The sequence below is a fragment of the Amphimedon queenslandica genome, unplaced genomic scaffold, assembly GCF_000090795.2.
Source record: "Amphimedon queenslandica unplaced genomic scaffold, v1.1 AMPQUscaffold_13380, whole genome shotgun sequence".
NCBI classification, from domain to species: domain Eukaryota; kingdom Metazoa; phylum Porifera; class Demospongiae; order Haplosclerida; family Niphatidae; genus Amphimedon; species Amphimedon queenslandica.
The window spans coordinates 59,152-77,651 of NW_003546384.1; the positions used below are offsets into that span (position 1 = coordinate 59,152).

Genomic DNA, 18,500 nt, shown 5'->3' on the forward strand with positions numbered 1-18,500 from the left:
TTGGCAAAATTAAAATAGATTAGTTATACTATAAAAACCACTAAAGTACCCCAAAAACAACACACAGATTATTACCATCAAAAAAGACACACTTAAACGTTAATTCAAATCAGTTCTTTCTTGCTAGAACTAGAGCAGTTCTTGATGGTAGGTACAGGTACAAAGAATGAGGTCGACCGTCGAATTCTCCTTCACTTGTCACATAGTCCAGGGACTCATCAATCCTATCGTGACCGTCATACTCCTTCCGGTCGGAATTAAGGACTATTCTATAGGTACCAGGGTAATAGACGCCAATGCGATAATCTGAAAAACTCTGAGTTGGATGAAAGTTGAATACAAAGACAGTCGATGCCACGCCCCTCTCGTGAACGAGAACCTTGTCTCCATTGTGTTTTCTGCTGACGTAAGCGGGCGGAGACGAGAGGAAAGGATAGTCTGTCTCAAGTTTAATCATATCGCGATCAAAATTATACAAAAAATGGTAGCGGAGTAGCTTGTCATCGACCAAATTAAACTGACGCCTAGCGTACTTGTAACTAAACCCATTATCCTAAGAAAAAAAGAGAAAATGAATATATACATAAATTACTAAAAACTTGTCATTAAAGTAGGCGGAGCTAACCTTACGAGGAAAATCCAGCCATTCAGGATGCCCAAACTCATTACCGATAAAAGTCAGGTAGGCCTCGCCCCCTAGACTCATCGTGACCAATCGAATCATCTTATGAAGGGCCATCCCCCTATCAATGACAATAGTACGAGGAGCTACAGTGCTCATATTGGAGTACATCTCGGCATCCATCAGCCAGAAGGCCAGGGTCTTATCGCCTACCAATGCTTGGTCATGGCTCTCGGCATATGCTATACACTTCTCGTGATACCTCCTGTTGGTTAGTGTCCACCATATTGACTCTATATTCCAGTCCTCGTCTTTCTCCTCTTTGAGTAGCTTGATCCACATGTCTGGTATAGCCATTGCTAGTCTGAAGTCAAATCCCACTCCTCCTTCTTCAACAGGACGACACAATGTGGGCATACCTAAATTATGCAAAAAAATAAAGATTAACAATATAAAATTTTGAGTTAATTTTGGTACTAGCTTCTTCGCTAATATGCTTTAAAATTTATGCAAAAATTGCCAAATTAAATGGATTGCTAAAATTTATTATCCTTACCAACCTGATACGTCCTCAGCAATAGTTATTACAAAAGGATACAATTCATGCAATAAACTATTGGCCAGCATGAGGTATACCAGAGCACTGAGATCAACGGACATGTTGAAATACTCTTTATAATCGCCACTAAACCCAGTACCGATACCATGGTGATGGTAGAGCATTGATGTAACTCCGTCAAATCTAAACCCGTCAAACCGGTATTCTTCTATATACCAGCGGAGATTGGAGAGGAGGAAACGAAGAACCTCCCATTCCTCGTAATTGAATATCTTGCTGTCCCAGAGGGTGTGGTCCCCACGTGGCCCACTGTGAAAATAACAAGCGTCAGACCCGTCAAACCGGTTTAATCCATCGTCAACGTTACGAGCAGCGTGACTATGTACCACGTCCAAAATCACAGACAGCCCCAGTCCGTGGGCAGTATCTACAAGGTACTTGAGCTCATCCGGGTTACCATAGCGACTTGAGGGGGCATGGAAGCAAGTGACATGATATCCAAAGCTCCCGTAGTAGGCGTGTTCCATGACTGCCATCAGCTCAACACAAGTATAACCCAAATCGGCTATCCTTGGGAGAACATTATCAGCAAAATATTTATAACTAGCAATCTTAGGTTCTGGAGAAGATATTCCCACGTGAGCCTCGTATATCTTAACACTGGTCGGCTTAGGAGGGTGACCGTGTACCCACTTGTATGGTGTGGGCGGGGCCCAGTGCCGAGGGATGTAGACGAGGTCCTTATTTTGAATAGTGTAACGAGTCCAAGGAGGCATCCTCCAAAGGGTCTGGCCATCTTGTGTCTTTATGACTACTTTGACTTGAGAATTGTGAGGTATGGCTGGGGTCCCATTTTCGGACGCTTTGAGTTTCAAGTAAAACTTCCCGTACTCAAGGTGAGTGCAGACGTGAGCCGAGGGATCCCATTTATTGAAGTCTCCGGCAAGTGACACCGTCTCTCCATTTGGAACCTAAAAAGGTAACAATTAGTAAAGTTTAATGTAAACATTACATTATCTGTATTGTGCATAAAACCACATACAATTTGGATAACAAAAAATATTATTACTATTAGACAATAATGTCCATTCACATAATGTATTCAGTATGCCTCAATGAACAATGTACATGAACATACCCATTCACATATACAATGTAGACCCATTCACATAATGTACCCATTCACATAATGTACCCATTCACCTACTTGGTATTCACATATGCATGTACATGTACATACCCTATCCCACCTATATACAATACACTAATCACATTATATTCCAATGCATTATGTATATACCCATTCAAGATATTCAATGTCCCCATTGGGCAGCTGCCTCAGACCATGCTTATTATAACCGGTTGCAAACTCAGCCAGACTCCCTTCATTCTTTATTATGCTGTTCCTTAGGGTCGCATAGCGACTCCATCTTAAGAGGAGGTCACCCTCAAAGGAAGTGAGGTAGCCATCACCTGCAAAAAGTCTCTCCAGCTGGGGAGGACGAGAAGCATCCAACTGGGAATGAGAAAAGGACAATTGGAGATATAAATTACATTAAAAAGAGGAGAGAGATGAGCTCGGAATCTTACCAAGGGCTCTTTCTGTTTTTCCGTCATTTTTAGTTCTTGCACGCTGCAGAAAGGAGGGTGGGGCTAGTACTCCGTAAAATTAAAAAGGGCGTGTCAGATGCAGGTGTGGTCTAAGGAGAGTATACGGATTCCACGTGTTACCTATTCCGTATACTGCCACTGGGTACTGCACATGCGCCATTGTCCTTAGCCTTTTGACGTGGAACAATATTTGCGACTTTTGAGAGAGACAAGAAAATCAAAGCAAGATGCCTCTCAGGCTAGATGTTAAAGTAAGCAAAAAACATAAACGGAAAACCAGCTAGTGTTTCTTGTAACTGGGATAATTAAAATGGTGGCCTATTCTTATTAATGCCCACCCCTATCTTGTAGAAAAAACTCGTTTCTCGTTCCGACCGAGTCAAGTCTATGGACTTGCATCCCAAGGAGCCGTGGATGCTGGTGTCTCTGTATAACGGCAACGTCCATATATGGAACTATGAGTCACAAGTGAGTGACAAGCTGTTTAACGTTAATTTATTTTTTGGTTTTATTTTTAGACTCTTATCAAATCATTTGAAGTGACTGATCTTCCGGTGAGGGCCGCCAGGTTTGTAGCAAGAAAGAGCTGGGTTGTGACCGGATCCGTAAGTCTACACAAAGAAGGAGATTTATTTCATTATTATTATTATTTATTATTGATATTATTAATTTTTTATTTTTTAGGACGATATGTTATTGCGTGTTTATAATTACAATACATTAGAGAAGGTTCATTCATTTGAGGCTCACAGCGATTACATTCGCTCAATAGTGACTCACCCAACTCATCCCTACATCCTCACATGCAGTGGTAAGTGCTAATATATAATATTTATATATTAGGAAAAAAATGTATTAAAATTGGGGTTGATTTTTTGGCCATTTTTTGGAAAAAACCATGGGCTATAGTACAGGGATTTTTTCAGATTTTGGCCCGATTTTTAAAATGGTCGTAACTTTAAAAATTGAAGTTGGAATCAGCTCAAACTTGTTACACAGCATAAGGACATTAATATGTATCAGAAAATGTAATAAAAATTTGGGGTGATTTCGGAGCCATTTTTTGAAAAAACCATGGGCTATAGCCTTGGGTATTTTTCAAAAAATGGCTCATTTTTTAAAATGGCCGTAACTTGAAAAATTGAAGTCGGAATTGGCTAAAACTTGCTACATAGCATAAGTACATCAATATGTATCAGAAAATGTAATAAAAATTTGGGGTGATTTTTTGGAAAAAACCATGGGCTATAGTATAGTACAGGGTATTTTTCAGAATTTTGGCATTTTCTTAAAATGGCCGTAACTTGAAAAATTAAAGTCGGAATCTGCTCAAACTTGCTACACAGCATAAGTACATCAATATGTATCAGAAAATGCAATAAAAATTTGGGGTGATTTTTTGGCCAGTTTTTGGAAAAAACCATGGGCTATAGTACAGGGTATTTTTCAGAATTTTGGCATTTTCTTAAAATGGCCGTAACTTAAAAAATTGAAGTCGGAATCAGGTCAAACTTGCTACATAGCATAAGGACATCAATATGTATCAGAAAATGTAATAAAAATTTGGGGTGATTTCGGAGCCATTTTTTGAAAAAACCATGGGCTATAGTCCATGGTGCTATAATTTCAAGTCTCCTCTTTCGCTAGATGACATGTTGATAAAGCTATGGGACTGGGACAAGAAGTGGCAGTGTGTCCAAGTATTTGAAGGCCACACTCACTACGTCATGATGATAGTGCTCAACCCGAAAGACACCAACCAGTTTGCCAGCGCGTCCCTTGACAGGACAGTCAAGGTATGTAACTATGGTAACCGTTGTCCTGGTAACTGTTGCCATGGTGATGTCTAGGTGTGGCAGCTTGGTTCTTCCCATCCTAATTTCACTCTTGAGGGCCACGAGAAAGGACTGAACTGTATTGATTACTTTCAGGGCGGAGACAAACCTTATCTCATATCTGGAGCCGATGACAGGTAGGTGGGGCATGTAGGTGTGGCTTAACGAAATTTGTTTAAAATTGTAGGATGGTAAAGATATGGGACTATCAAGTGAGTAGTTATTAATAGTTATAAGTAGTTATTAATAGTTGTTATTAATTACAAGTAGTTATTAATGGTTATTAAAAATAGTTATAAGTGGTTATTAATAGTTAATATTTTATTCTAATAGAATAAAGCCTGTGTACAGACATTGGAAGGTCATGCTCAGAATGTTACAGCTGTTGCCTTTCATCCTGAACTGCCCATCATATTAACAGGATCTGAAGATGGTAATGAATACATATATAATAGTTTTGTTGCATTATTATTGTAATTTTATATTTGCCTCGTGGAAACCCTGCTATAGTATGTAAAAAATTGACTTCCATTGTCACAAAATATGTGACAAGCAAAAAAACCCATTATTTCCATTGTCACGAAATTTGTGACAAGCAAAAACTCATTAGTTCCATTGTCACGAAATTTGTGACAAGCAAAAACCCATTAGTTCCATTGTCACGAAATCCGTGACAAGCAAAAAACCCATTAGTTCCATTGTCACTGTAAATCCAGGACTGGCACTTTCTTGAGCAACTTAAAAAATTCATAAAAAATCCAATTTTGATCGGAATCAGCTCAAACTTTCTACACACATAAGAACATGTATATGTATCAGGAAATATTATGAAAATGGAGAACTCTCTACTTTTCATTTTTGGCGAAATTTGGTCTAAGTCTCTGTACTATAGTACATGGTCTCGGGCCAAATTTTGCCAAAAATGAAAAGTAGAGAATTCTCAATTTTTATAACATTCCCTGATACATATACATGTTCTTATGTTGTGTAGCAAGTTTGAGCTGATTCCGATCAAAATTGGATTTTTAACGAATTTTTAAAGTTGCTCCAAAACATGTAGCGTTCATGTACATACATGTATATAATATAGCAGGTTTCTACTTTTATTTCATCCAATGGAACTAATCAGCACTTTAGACTTCACATGTCTGTAATTCCATAGTGAAGGCCAATTTAGATTTACATGTATATGTAATCTTGATCTCCATTTTACTCCTCCCTCCCTCCCTCTTCTTCTATTGTTAGGTACCATAAGGATCTGGCATGCTAACACTTATCGGCTGGAGACCACACTCAATTACGGTCTTGAGAGGATCTGGTGGATATCTTGTCTCCGCGGCTCAAATGATGTCGCCCTCGGCTATGATGAAGGATCTGTCATGGTTAAGGTATTTATAGCCAAAAATTAAAAATTAATAAAAATCAATTTCTGTATTCAATTTATTTAAGAAGCTTCTTCACCAATGATTTTTAATGTGAAATATATTTTGGAATTACAGTACCTACTATAATTTCTTTCTTTCTCCACTCTCTCTCTCCCTCCCTCTCCCTCTCTCTCCCTACAGTTAGGTAGAGAGGAGCCAGCCATGAGTATGGACAGCAGTGGTAAGATAATCTGGGCCAAACACAGCGAGATACAGCAAGCAAACCTAAAGAATATCGGAGACATTGAGATTAAAGATGGAGAGAGGTTACCACTGGTTGTGAAAGACATGGGCTCTTGTGAAATATACCCACAGACCATATCACATAATCCTAATGGGAGGTATGTTACTAATAATAGCAACCGGTTGTGTTGTTACTAAAAATAGAACCATTGTTGCTAAAAATAGTAAGTATTAATGTTTAATGCTGTTAGGTTCGTCGTGGTCTGTGGAGATGGTGAGTACATCATATACACTGCAATGGCTCTCAGGAATAAATCCTTTGGATCGGCATTGGAGTTTGTGTGGGCGGCAGACTCATCAGAGTGAGTGGGCGTATTGAGTGGGTGTGGTTATGCATATTTGGTTTCTATTTAAAGGTACGCTGTTCGTGAGGGCTCAAGTAAAGTCAAAATATTCAAGAATTTTAAAGAAAAGAAGACATTTAAACCTGAACTGGGAGCAGAGGGTGAGAGAGAGAGAGCACAGTTCTTAATTATTATTTTTTAATTATTTTCTTTTTTAGGTATTTTTGGTGGACATTTATTAGGAGTAAGAGCTAGTAATACTCTTTCTTTTTACGACTGGGAGTCACTTGAACTTATTCGTCGCATTGAAATATCAGCAAAACATGTAAGGATAGGCTTTAAAATATACTGAGTTTTACTAATAATTTAACTGAGTTTACTGAGGTTTACTGACTTTTACAAAGCATTATTGAATTTTTGCTTATGTATTTAAAACTCTGACTCTACTAATGCATTTATAATTTACTGAGTATTACTGATAATTTACTGGGCATTACCAATAATTTACTGGGCATTACCAATAATTTACTGGGTATTACTGATATTTTACTGATAGTATACTAATTTGGTGTTTGTTTTTAGGTTATGTGGTCTGATGGAGGTGAACTGGTTTGTATAGCGTCAGAAGAAGCTTTTTATATTCTCAAATTTGACAGTCAAGCAGTTCAAAATGCAGTGGCTAATAATGAAGGAATTGATGAAGACGGAATTGAAGCAGCTTTTGATGTAAAGAGATTTTGAAAGGAGGGAGGGAGAGAGAGAAAGAGAGCAAGTTTGGACCTATATTAATAGCAAATTTGTCAAATTCAAAGCATTAGAATTTATTTATTATATTTTTAGGTGCTAGGTGAGATTAGTGAAGTAGTGAAGACTGGTCTTTGGGTCGGCGACTGTTTCATTTATACTAACAATGTGAATAGGGTTAATTATTATGTGGGCGGAGAAATTGTAACCATTTCTCACTTGGACAGGTACAGCTGCATTTAATCAACAATATTTAAATAAAACTGTCTTTATTTTTATTTCCCTCCCTCTCTCTCCTCCATTATCTGGTACAGAGTGATGTACCTGTTAGGTTACATTGCTAAGGACAACAGGTTGTATCTAGGAGACAAAGAGTTAAATATTGTATCGTTTCTTCTCCAACAATCAGTGCTGGAGTATCAGACGGCCATTATGAGAAGGGACTTTGACACAGCAGACCAGGTGCATAAGAGGAAAGAGCTAGTTTTGAAGATGTACATGTACAGTGTAGTTTATTTTGAGAATTATTTATCTTGCTACTTCCCTCCCCCCTTTCTCTCCTCAAGGTTCTTCCCTCAATTCCTTATGATCAACGGACTAGAGTCGCTCACTTTCTAGAGAAGCAAGGTTTCAAGTCTCAGGCTCTTGCCGTCACTACGGACCAGGACCACAAGTAAAGGGTTTTATGTGCATGTACATGTAACGAGACATGAGGACTCAATTATATTAAATGATACTCCATTTCTCGTAAGGTTTGATCTTGCTCTTCAGCTCAAAGACCTCAAAGCAGCTTATGAGCTGGCACATACAGCACAAGTTAGTTAGAAGACATAATCTTTCTCTCTCTTTTCTGTTTCTGCTTATTCCCTCCATTTCATATTACCCTTGCTCCTCCTCTTCCTTCCCCAGGCTGATGAGAAATGGAAGTCATTAGGAGAGCTAGCAATGACACAGTGTCAGTTTGGTTTAGCTCTAGAGTGCCTCCATCATGCTAAGGATTACAGTGGTCTCCTACTACTAGCTACTAGTGCTGGGGACGCTGGTACCCTAGCTAAACTAGCTGAAACCACGTCTGAAGCTGGAAAGAATAACATAGCTTTTACTGCTAACTTCTTACTAGGAAGGTTTGTAACTTTGTATACCTACACATATCTCCCTTCTCTTTTCATTCTTGTAACTTCTGTTTTCTATTAATAGATTGGAGGTGTGTCTCGATATTCTCATTTCAACTGGTCGATTAGCTGAAGCTGCTCTCTTTGCTAGAACATACCTACCAAGTCAAATATCAAGGTAAGGCAATGAATATGATCTACGTTTTTAGTATCTTTCTTTATTTCTCTCCTTCTCTTTTAGGACGGTCAAGCTATGGAAAGAGAACTTATCTAAAGTCAACACGAAAGCTGCTCAAAGTTTAGCCGACCCAACAGAATATGAGAACCTTTTCCCCGAGCTCCAGTCTGCTCTCAAAGCCGAAGACTTCATCAAAGAAGAGAGAGAGAACCTTCCGCCGGCTTCAGAGTACCTCAAAGCAACAGTGAGTCATATGACATCATATTGCATCACATGGCATCATATTGCATTACATGACATCATTTTACATCATATATTTTATCTACAGCCGGTCGGTGATCGTAATGTTATTGAGGAGATGTTATCTGGTCCTGTCCGTGCTCCTGTTAATAATGGTGATGGCGATGTGAGTGGGTGTGGTTTTGGATGTGGCTAATCTTGTGCTTTTGTTTTTTCCTAGGAAATAAATTTAGATTTAAGCGACGAAGATCTGCAAGATGTTGACACTGAAGTAAGCTAACCTACTCTTTGATTGAAATTTTAACACAACTCTTTTTTTTCTTCTTGTTTTCTTTCCGTTGTTAGGGTATCAATCTTGATGATGAAGAGGATTTGCTGGGAGACTAACTTTAAACTGTTTATTTAATTATAATAATAAAAGAAATAATAATAATTGTGTTATTATTATTATTATTGTTATTATAGGTGAACGAGGATTTTAAGTGTTTATTATTATTATTTCCTTTTCTGCTTCTCCTATTTTCTTTCTCTTTTTTATTCATTTTCATTTGCTTGCTTGCCTCTCACACCTTTTTTCCAAAACTAAAGCCATTAGTTGTTAATTAACTATTTTATTAATTTATAACTGGACTGAGCATGCTCAGAACTTGATAGCGCCAAAAAGAATCTTTTAGAACACGTGTTAGAAGATGTCTGGTAGTGGTTCTTTGTTACAATGTTTTTGGGATCTTTCCTCTTTAGAGGAGGCAGCGAGACTATCAGCTGCTCAGAAAATTATATCAATTCTCGAGGAATCTCGAGTAAAAAATATATTTTAAAATTTATTTGTATCTTTATTAATATAACTATTAGGAGAGTGACTCGTTTCAACAAGAGATCAGTTATTGTCTCACTCGTTTGGTCTCTGGTCTGGCCTCAAACAGGAAAGGTGCTCGTCATGGTTACTTCACAGTGCTATGTGAGGTGGGTGTGGTTTTGTTGCCATGGTAACTTGATTTTTCTTTCAGTTTTTGAGTAGGTACGGTGACTATTTGTCGTGTGGTGTCATTTTGAAACTTATTTGTGAGAAACTGGAGCACATCGGGAATGCCAAAGGATCGGTAAATACTTTACGAGTTTTATTCAAATTATCTACCGTACTTGGGTACTACTACATGTACATATATTTTATTATTTTATTTTTAGGAAGAAAGAGGTGCTTATTTTGGACAAGTATTTGCACTATTGGCACTCGTTGAATCTGGTTTCACCATGTCACAAGTTTGTGGTTCCAATGGCAGCCATTTTTTAATCAATAGTTTCGCTTTAGGAAGAGTTGCCATTAGTCGTCCAGAAAATCGTTGCCATAGCAACCAAGAAAGCCCCCCTGAGGGAATTGTGTGCATCGGTTTTAATGAAATTATTAGAAATGCTAAAGGGAGAGAGTAGAAAGGTTTGTGAACTCGTATTACCATATATGGCACTAGATTGCGGCTGGAATGGCTCCTCCCCCGAAGCCATATTACTACTAATTACTCTTCAACGTTATTTCAAAGAGGTACACTACGTTCATATTTTGTTTTATTTTATCGTGATATTATTAGGAGGCGTGGTTTGGTGAGTTTGTGAGACAGTACTGGAATGCGGAGTCTAATGATTTTTTAATTTCGAGAAATTTTGAAATGTTATCAAGCACATTGCTGGTAAATAGAAACGTAATAACAAGTTCTTATTGTATGTATTATTATTATAGACCAGCTCTCAGTGTCATCCAAGGATTCACAGTGTTTGGCCACACCTCTTTGATTACCTCTGGGGAACCAAAGAGTGGGCTGGGTTTTGGAGCATTGTTATTGATGGTAACAATAGTTTTTTTATTTTTCATCTTTTCTTAAAAGGTTCCTTGCTTTCTTCTACTCGCGAGAGAAAGTTCTTGGCTTATCAACTGATAGAAAAACTTGTCCTGCCGTCCTTGAGTATTTCAGAGGTTGGTGTGGTCTTAACGCCCACACTTTTGTGCCAAATTCACACAAGCACCAGAGTGGTGCATCATTCTTTGTATGAGGCATCAATGCATTTGGTAGGTGTGTCGTTAATTAATTATTATTTATTAAAATTGATTAGCTCGAAAAAATTGTTCAAAGTGTTTTAAAGTCTCCGATCCTTTGTGTGGGGGTGTGGCTTCAGTTTTTAAAGTATCATTGATTAATTAATTTTAAATAATTAATTTAAATTTTAGATCTTCATCTCATTTTCCGGAATCACTATCACACATGCAGTGTCAAGTAAAGTAACTTTAATTTTATTTTGTAATTTAAAAAACGTTTCAGTTGTCACTGGAGGGTGTGTCAACCTACATAGATTTCCTCCTCACTCACGAAGCTCCTCCCACCTTATCGTAAGCAATGAATATCATTAATTATGTACATGTATGTATGCATGTAGTGTGACACTCATGGGCTGGATATTAGAGCAATCCTCATTATTAATGAAACATTTACCATACGAGCTGAAGAGCCCTGACTGGTTATGCAAACTGGTTTTACAACTATTAATAATGACTTACTCTAATGAGGTGGGTGTGGTTTTATTGTAATGCTGTAGCCTGTTAATTATAGGGAGGCGTGTCCTCCGAGGATAAGGAGGCGTGTCAGTCTAAAGTATTGAGTTTGTTAAATGATTTATCAAAAATTAAACAAGGTAGCTTTAACATTTGTAATTATTTTCATAACTGATGATACTCTCTCAATCTCTCTTATTTTCTCTAGGTCAGGCTTCTCCTAGTGACTTCTGGTCTGTTAAAATAGCTAAAGGATTCCAGGTAATTTAAATTAATAAACATCAATTTACTACAGACTAATAATTATTCATCACAAACTGTACTATGTTGTTAATTCATACACTATGGCTGTGTGGTTTAATTCTTAGTATAAAATGAAATTTTTATTATTGCTCTTTTAGGAATGGTTCTCTGAGTATGAGGGGGAGGGAAGACTTGATACAAAAATGTCTTCCTCTAATGAAGAGGCGCGGCTTGCTGCAATACACCTAGTGACTGAATTAACTGAAAAAGTAAGAAAAGAGTCGGGGGACATTTCTATTTCTGTCTGCTACTATTTTTATAGGATGCAGCTGGAAAGGATTCAATTGAAAATGTTTTTCTTCAGTTAGCATCATTATTGTACATTGAATTGATATGGGAGAGAGAAGGAGACGCTGATACTGTCATTAATGTAAGATGTAGGGAAGGAAGGAGAGAGAGAGAGAGCAGGCATAAAAATTCTTTAAAAATCCAATCTTGATCAGAATTAGCTCAAACTTTCTACACAACATAAGAACATGTATATGTATCAGGGAATGTCATAAAAATGGAGAATTCTCTACTTTTCATTTTTGGCAAAATTTGGCCCGAGACCATGTACTATAGTACAGGGACTTTTATCCGATTTTGGAGCAACTTTAAAAATTCATAAAAAATCCAATTTTGATCAGAATGAGCTCAAACTTTCTACACAACATAAGTACATGTATACGTACATATGTGCAAATCTCTGGCCATTATTGATGAGTTTTAATTTTTTCCTAGGATCTCATACAATGTCATGATCATATGTTGACGGATGCTCTAAAAACTCCTTCAAGAAAAAGAAAGAAGCCATCAGCTGAGTGGATAGAGATGTTGATAGACATCATTCTATCGCTTTTATCACGGCCACAGCAGGTGTGGTCAAGCGCAGTGGAGAGATCCTTCCAGTATATTGTACCTCATTTGACAAAAGAATCGTTTGAACTAATAATTAAAGTAGTTGCATATAATACTTGTATATTTGTTGAGTGTGATTACTATAGGCGTTAGAACCACAGTCTGTTGAAGAGTTAATGGAAGAAGAAAAAGGTGGGAAACAGCAAGAGAATAATAATAAGAATAGTAATGGAGTCTCAAATGAAGAGGAGGAGGAAGATAAGGAGGAGGAGGATGAAGATGAGGATGAGGGAGAAGAAGATGAAGGAGGTTTCTTTGATCCTGGAGCTGAGTTTATGGCTGACATAAGAAATGCTCTTGGAGATTTGGCAGCTGTTGACAGTGACCAGGTACTTATACAAATTTAATGAATTTAATCAGTTCCAGCTGCCTCACTTCTTTAAATTGTACAACTCATGAAGGAGTCCATTATGTCCATTGATGATGAGAGAATGGAGGCATTGGATGAGGCACTCTCCGTTATATTTCAGAGAAGGCAAGAAAGGACAGAAGAGAAGAAACAAAAGAAGAGTAAGGCTACATATAACTTAACTATGATACTCTCTCTCCTCTAGGCAACAAGATGCTAATGATGCATTTTAAAATGAGGTTATTGCCTACATTAAATTTTTATTATATGCAAGGTGTAATATTTAGGGTACTTCATCTAATGGATGTCTTTATCAAGCACAATAGCAACATCCCTCTGATACTAGTAAAACTCACCCTCTCCTTTTGTCATTCATCTTTTTTTAGGATTTATTAAAGCCATTGTTTTTACTAGCTATAGCTTATCAGGGGCACAAGGTTCTCTCTCCGCTCTCCTCCCGAGCTGAGTCACTCATTAAGAGTCTCTGTACTATAAAAAAGGTTGAGCATTAATTTTAGCCTTTACACCAGATTATTGTCATTATTAGTATCCGAAAGAAAATGTTAATATTGAAGGGCTTCATAGTTTTCTTGAGGAATTACTAACTATCCATATTTATAAAGGTACTTGTACAGTACCTTCAAGTGTTGTATGAATTCTATCTTTAGCTAAAAAGTTGACTACTCCTATTATTAATCAGTCGTCAATGTTTCTCGTCAGTAACCACACCCACTTTATAATTAAACTAACTTTTTATTAGATAAAGGTGTTAAAAGGGGTGTGTCCTCCACTCCCCTCGGTGTCTCCCATGGCAACAAGATCAGCTCGCAAGAAAAGAAAGATTGAAGCTCCTAGTGTCCCAGTACAAGTTAAGAATCAGTTTTTTAATTTTCAAATTAAAAATTTTAATTTATTATAGAAAGGTGCATTGCAGCTGGAAAAGGTTAGAGATTTGTGTAGTAAAGCTCTCAGTCACATGATCACTAAGAAGTAATCATCCATTAGTATGTTCACTACTTATTGTTTGTTCACTGTAGGAATTCAAATGTACCCAATCTGTTCTTTACTACTCTCTCTGATCGATTTCCAGTACGGCTGTTTTGTTGCTTTTTTAAATTAATTCTTGTTAGGATATTAGTCTAATGCTTTTACCTAGTCTTGTTAATGATATACAAACTCCAGGGAATCATTTCAGATTGGTAAGAGTACCAAATCTCTAGTTCTTACATACTTTTACCTCTTCATTCAGATGTTAGGTTATGGTTTAATAAGTAGTATATTGAGTCGCTCCAAAGAACAGGTGGTTTTTTAAACATGAATTACTATTACACTTGTCTTAGGTTTTGAGTGACACAGAAATCATTGATCCATTGATATTGCGTTGTATCACTGATCTCAAATCAACTAAAGTTGCTAATTATCGTCCAATACTGGAGTCCATCCAGTCTTTAGTTATGAACCTCAAGTCACATGACATGGTGGGTCACATCATGTGATAGTCACTTGACTGTCTCTTTTCTCTCCAGTGCAAAGGTGATGGTGTTATGAAGTTACATGAAGCATTAGTTGAGCATGAGGAAAGTAATCCTAAAAAGACTGGGCAGTTGACTGTAAATATACTTCAATTATTAGCTGAGGATGAAGAGGAAAATGACTAATTTAACTTTTAAAGGTACATGTCATGTGTAATATATAGCTACTCAACAAAATAATTAACTTTTTTGAACTAAACTAGAAGTTTCGGGGCATACAATGGAAACAATACGTATTAAATGCAGCGAGAAATTAGTATATAATACATTGTGTAGCAATAAAAATAATAGTCTAAATTTATAATGTGGTTTTAGTTAACAATAACTAAAACTAAAATATATTTTAGTGAGTTATTTTCGTTTACTAAAACTAAAATTCAAATTCTTCAGTACTTATAACAATAACTAAATTATAATTAACTATAACTAAAACTTTAATTGTGAGTTCCATTAATTAAAACGAAAATAGCACACTTGTATAACTAATTAAACTATTGCAGTATAATTAAGAGGCGTGACGACCACTACCTAGTACTCTACTCTACTATTAGTGGGTCCCAATCATGTGTAAAAGCTTAATAATGTTTCAAGTATTGGTTTTACTTTAACTGAAAGAGTTTGATAAATAAAAGTAGAACTGAAACTAAAGCTAGAAGTATTGGAAGAATGAAACTAAAACTAAAATACAGTATAAAAGCGATAGCAAGAACTAAAACAAAAATTATTACTAATGCATAACTAAAACTAAAACTATTGTACTATACTAAAACAACACTACACAAAAGCACCTTTTCAAATATAATCATCATCGTCTACTTTTAGGATATTTTCGTAGCTTCCTTTATCTTCTGAACTTTGAGCAACACCATCAATCACTCCTGTATCAACATAACCTTCATTATCTTCATTATCTTGATCTTCTTTATCTTCTGAACTTTGAGCAACACCATCAATCACTCCTGTATCAACGTAACCTTCATTATCTTCATTATTTTGATCTTCTTTATCTTCTGAACTTTGAGCAACACCATTAATCACTCCTGTATCAACGTAGCCTTCATGATCTTCATTATCTTGATCTTCTTCATCATCACCATCATTATTAGTCTTATTTACAAATACAAATTCTTCATACTGGTTTGCAGGTATCTCATCATATATGTGAATATCTGATGCTTTAGTGTATGCTGGGTTGGACTGATGAAGGAGAATGTTATGTTGGTTAGTGCTGCCCTGGTAGATCATGTTCATAGACATTGGGACTACTGCATTACCTTCATGAGGTATTGACCTATCAAAAGCACAAGTTAAATATTTAAACTATGTTAACTTACTTGTCTTTTGCCCTCTTTCTTCCAATAAAAATGACAATTATCAATGGTATTGCTATTATCAATAGTGTTATGACACTAGCTGCTATAGCCCCTCCAACAATGGCTAAAATTAAAATAGAACTAGGAGCACTAGTGCTAGTAGTGCCAGTAGTAGTAGTAATAGTAGTGATAATAGTACTAGCATCAGTATATACTAAAGTCCATTGTGAGCCATTTAAAGCTGAAAATGGATAATAGAGTCTTGCCACCTGAATCTATAATATAATTGTATATAATGAGGTTGTGTGTATCAATGAGGAATATTCTTACTCTCAGTGCTAATCTGGTACCTGATGGCTTGATGGGTGGTCTACAGGTAATCTCCTATTTATAAGGTTTTATGATATTAGTGTTACATGCAGAAACCACTTACAGTATTGGAGGTTGTTCTAACATTACTACATCTATCAGTATCATTATCTCCTAAAATAATATTAATCTCTGATGGGTCAACTGACAGAATATTCATTCCCTATATGTAACAAAGACATCAGTTATTAGTCTTTATATATTTTATAACTTACCATAATAGTAATGTCATTAATATCATCAACTGGTATAGATCTTGAGTCATTATCAATACCAGTAAATATTGGATTAGGTTGCAGTGTTAAGCTCAGATCGGTATTTGTGTAATTAGGTGACTCTGCTCCATCTAACATCAGCATATACTCAAGACGTGTCCCAAAGTAACTGCTGTCTGTTTCAAAATATATCAAATCAGGAGCAGTGCATGACAGCAAAGTACCAGTGTCATTAGCGATACAAGGCTGTGTAAAGAGATGCATTACTATAGAACAAGAATACTATACTGACCTCAGTACTACTATAAATCAGTCTACTATCATTGATAGTAATAGTAGGAGATTCAACTGAGTTTAAGTTTGTACCAGTGAATACTAGCTGAATACCACCACTAAAGTATAAGAGTTTAATATAAAGAGTATGTACTGTACAAGATGATTTATTGGCGAGGAATTAATATTTGCGATTGGTGGCTCTATGAAGAAATTGCCAATATAAAATACGCCATTTTGTTTCAAACTGAGCACGCTCAATGGCACATGGCACAAAATTGCCAGTATAAAATTTGCCAATTTCTTTCTACAGGCAAATTTGCCAAATATTACTCCCGCCAATAAATCATCTTGTACGGTATCTACTTACACTGGTATTGTGATCATAGGACTGATGCTATCAAATGTAGGATCTGGTCTATATTCATAGCCTATACTAGTATTAGAGAATGAAGCTCCATCAACTGATACTATTACATTCCTCACACAGTCAGTATCATTAATACTACCAGTAACACAATTGATCTCAGTATTAATGATACTCCTATTAATGATCACAATTATTTATTATCAGTGTATAATCTTTATTATACTTACATGATATTACAGTTAACATCAGGACATATGTTTCTCTTCTTTCTTGATGATGATTCTCTCAGTATTACTCTAGTCATTTCTTTATTACCAATATCAAAGTTAGTACCTTGTACTCTTATCCTAGTGCCACCACTGACAGGACCAAATGTAGGACTCACTGACTGAATGATTGGTGTTAAGAACTGGAATTGAGCCGTACTAATGGCAGTCTCATTACCACTGGATCTGATCACTCTTATCCTAATAGTTTCATTCCTGTCTATATTATCACTAGCATCAGGAACAATAGTGCACCTTATCCTTACTCCTGCTTGATATTCATCAACAGTACAGTTTCTACTACCAATCATAACAGACTCTATGTCAGTGCGTTGTGTTCCTAGATTAGTTCCATTAATAAAGATGGTTGTTCCACCTCTGGGGGGACCTGCCTTAGGATTAAAGTCCATAATGTTTGGTAGGCAGCTTCCTGTACTAATGACAGGACTAGCATCATTACAATCACTAATGTCTCTACATTGACTATTACTAGTACACCAACTGCAGCTAAATCCAGTACCAATTCTCTGTGCTAAGCATGATGAGCAACCAAGGGCCAATGAAGGGCAGTCATACAAGATCACTATGTACATTATAATTAAATACTATAATATTCATTATAATTACCATTGAGATTTGCAGTAGCATTAGTCTCTATTGTATATCTATTTCCATTATAAACTTGTCTGAGACTTAATAAGACATTCTGAGTACTGCCTCCTCCAATGAATAACTATCAAGCAAGTATTAATTATTACTAAATATTCTACTGTTACTCACCATAGGAATATTAATACATGTCACTCTATTGTCACTGCTAACAGTAGCAGTTCTAGTATCAGTACCATATACACACTCATAAGTGAGACCAGGTGAAGACTATATATATAATTAATGACAATCCATAATTATGCTAGTGTGTTACAGTTACAGTACATACCCCAGTATTACTAGTTGATAATGTTAAATCCTTAACAACATTAGCTGCTTGAGTATATCTACCATCAGATGTAACAGAATTAGGCTCTAAGAAGGGACAGAAACTACTAGCTCTACCACCATCTTTTGTCTGTAGAGAATATCAGCACATCGTGCCATAAAAGGACATGTCAGTCTTACATTGAACCATTCACCAGTAGTACATGATGAGTTCTGTCCAGTACATGTAAAGTCTAACTGACACCAACCACATGTTTCACTTTGAAGACATGCACTACAC

The 18,500-nt window shown here is 36.5% G+C and overlaps 3 protein-coding genes and 1 long non-coding RNA gene across 4 annotated transcripts; 2 read left to right on the forward strand and 2 right to left on the reverse strand.

Moving 5' to 3' along the window:
• Positions 1-9: 9 nt before the first annotated feature.
• Positions 10-2,853, reverse strand: LOC100640670 (1,4-alpha-glucan-branching enzyme-like). The gene is made up of 5 exons (XM_003386937.3): positions 2,772-2,853; positions 2,482-2,697; positions 1,183-2,152; positions 626-1,041; positions 10-553 (listed from the first exon to the last, which is right to left on the reverse strand). Exons 1-5 carry the CDS (start codon positions 2,796-2,798, stop codon positions 110-112), a joined length of 2,073 nt encoding a protein of 690 aa, XP_003386985.1. The 5' UTR covers positions 2,799-2,853; the 3' UTR covers positions 10-109.
• Positions 2,854-2,903: 50 nt separating this feature from the next.
• Positions 2,904-9,325, forward strand: LOC100640798 (coatomer subunit beta'-like). The gene is made up of 24 exons (XM_011405936.2): positions 2,904-3,043; positions 3,144-3,260; positions 3,311-3,397; positions 3,477-3,603; positions 4,440-4,588; positions 4,643-4,764; positions 4,815-4,839; positions 4,961-5,060; positions 5,873-6,015; positions 6,193-6,392; positions 6,486-6,596; positions 6,651-6,739; positions 6,797-6,903; positions 7,161-7,304; positions 7,419-7,549; positions 7,637-7,784; positions 7,889-7,995; positions 8,075-8,138; positions 8,232-8,446; positions 8,520-8,612; positions 8,676-8,856; positions 8,941-9,018; positions 9,073-9,123; positions 9,198-9,325. The coding sequence occupies exons 1-24, from the start codon at positions 3,020-3,022 to the stop codon at positions 9,237-9,239; spliced, it is 2,655 nt and encodes an 884-aa protein (XP_011404238.1). The 5' UTR covers positions 2,904-3,019; the 3' UTR covers positions 9,240-9,325.
• A 185-nt stretch (positions 9,326-9,510) lies between these two features.
• LOC109582492 (DNA polymerase V-like) lies at positions 9,511-14,702 on the forward strand. The gene is made up of 31 exons (XM_019997221.1): positions 9,511-9,652; positions 9,705-9,815; positions 9,860-9,952; positions 10,038-10,112; positions 10,162-10,389; positions 10,436-10,534; positions 10,585-10,690; positions 10,730-10,911; positions 10,956-11,026; positions 11,071-11,116; positions 11,162-11,229; positions 11,277-11,406; positions 11,450-11,531; positions 11,600-11,652; positions 11,793-11,903; positions 11,957-12,064; positions 12,418-12,633; positions 12,681-12,923; positions 12,996-13,104; positions 13,149-13,182; positions 13,231-13,288; positions 13,330-13,443; positions 13,491-13,566; positions 13,612-13,658; positions 13,704-13,811; positions 13,863-13,933; positions 13,981-14,032; positions 14,074-14,142; positions 14,193-14,243; positions 14,284-14,421; positions 14,470-14,702. The coding sequence occupies exons 1-31, from the start codon at positions 9,542-9,544 to the stop codon at positions 14,599-14,601; spliced, it is 3,192 nt and encodes a 1,063-aa protein (XP_019852780.1). The 5' UTR covers positions 9,511-9,541; the 3' UTR covers positions 14,602-14,702.
• Positions 14,703-18,067: 3,365 nt separating this feature from the next.
• On the reverse strand, positions 18,068-18,500 carry LOC109582485 (uncharacterized). Its single transcript, XR_002185112.1, has 3 exons — positions 18,401-18,500; positions 18,222-18,350; positions 18,068-18,160 (listed from the first exon to the last, which is right to left on the reverse strand). It is a non-coding gene; the product is annotated as an uncharacterized LOC109582485 (long non-coding RNA).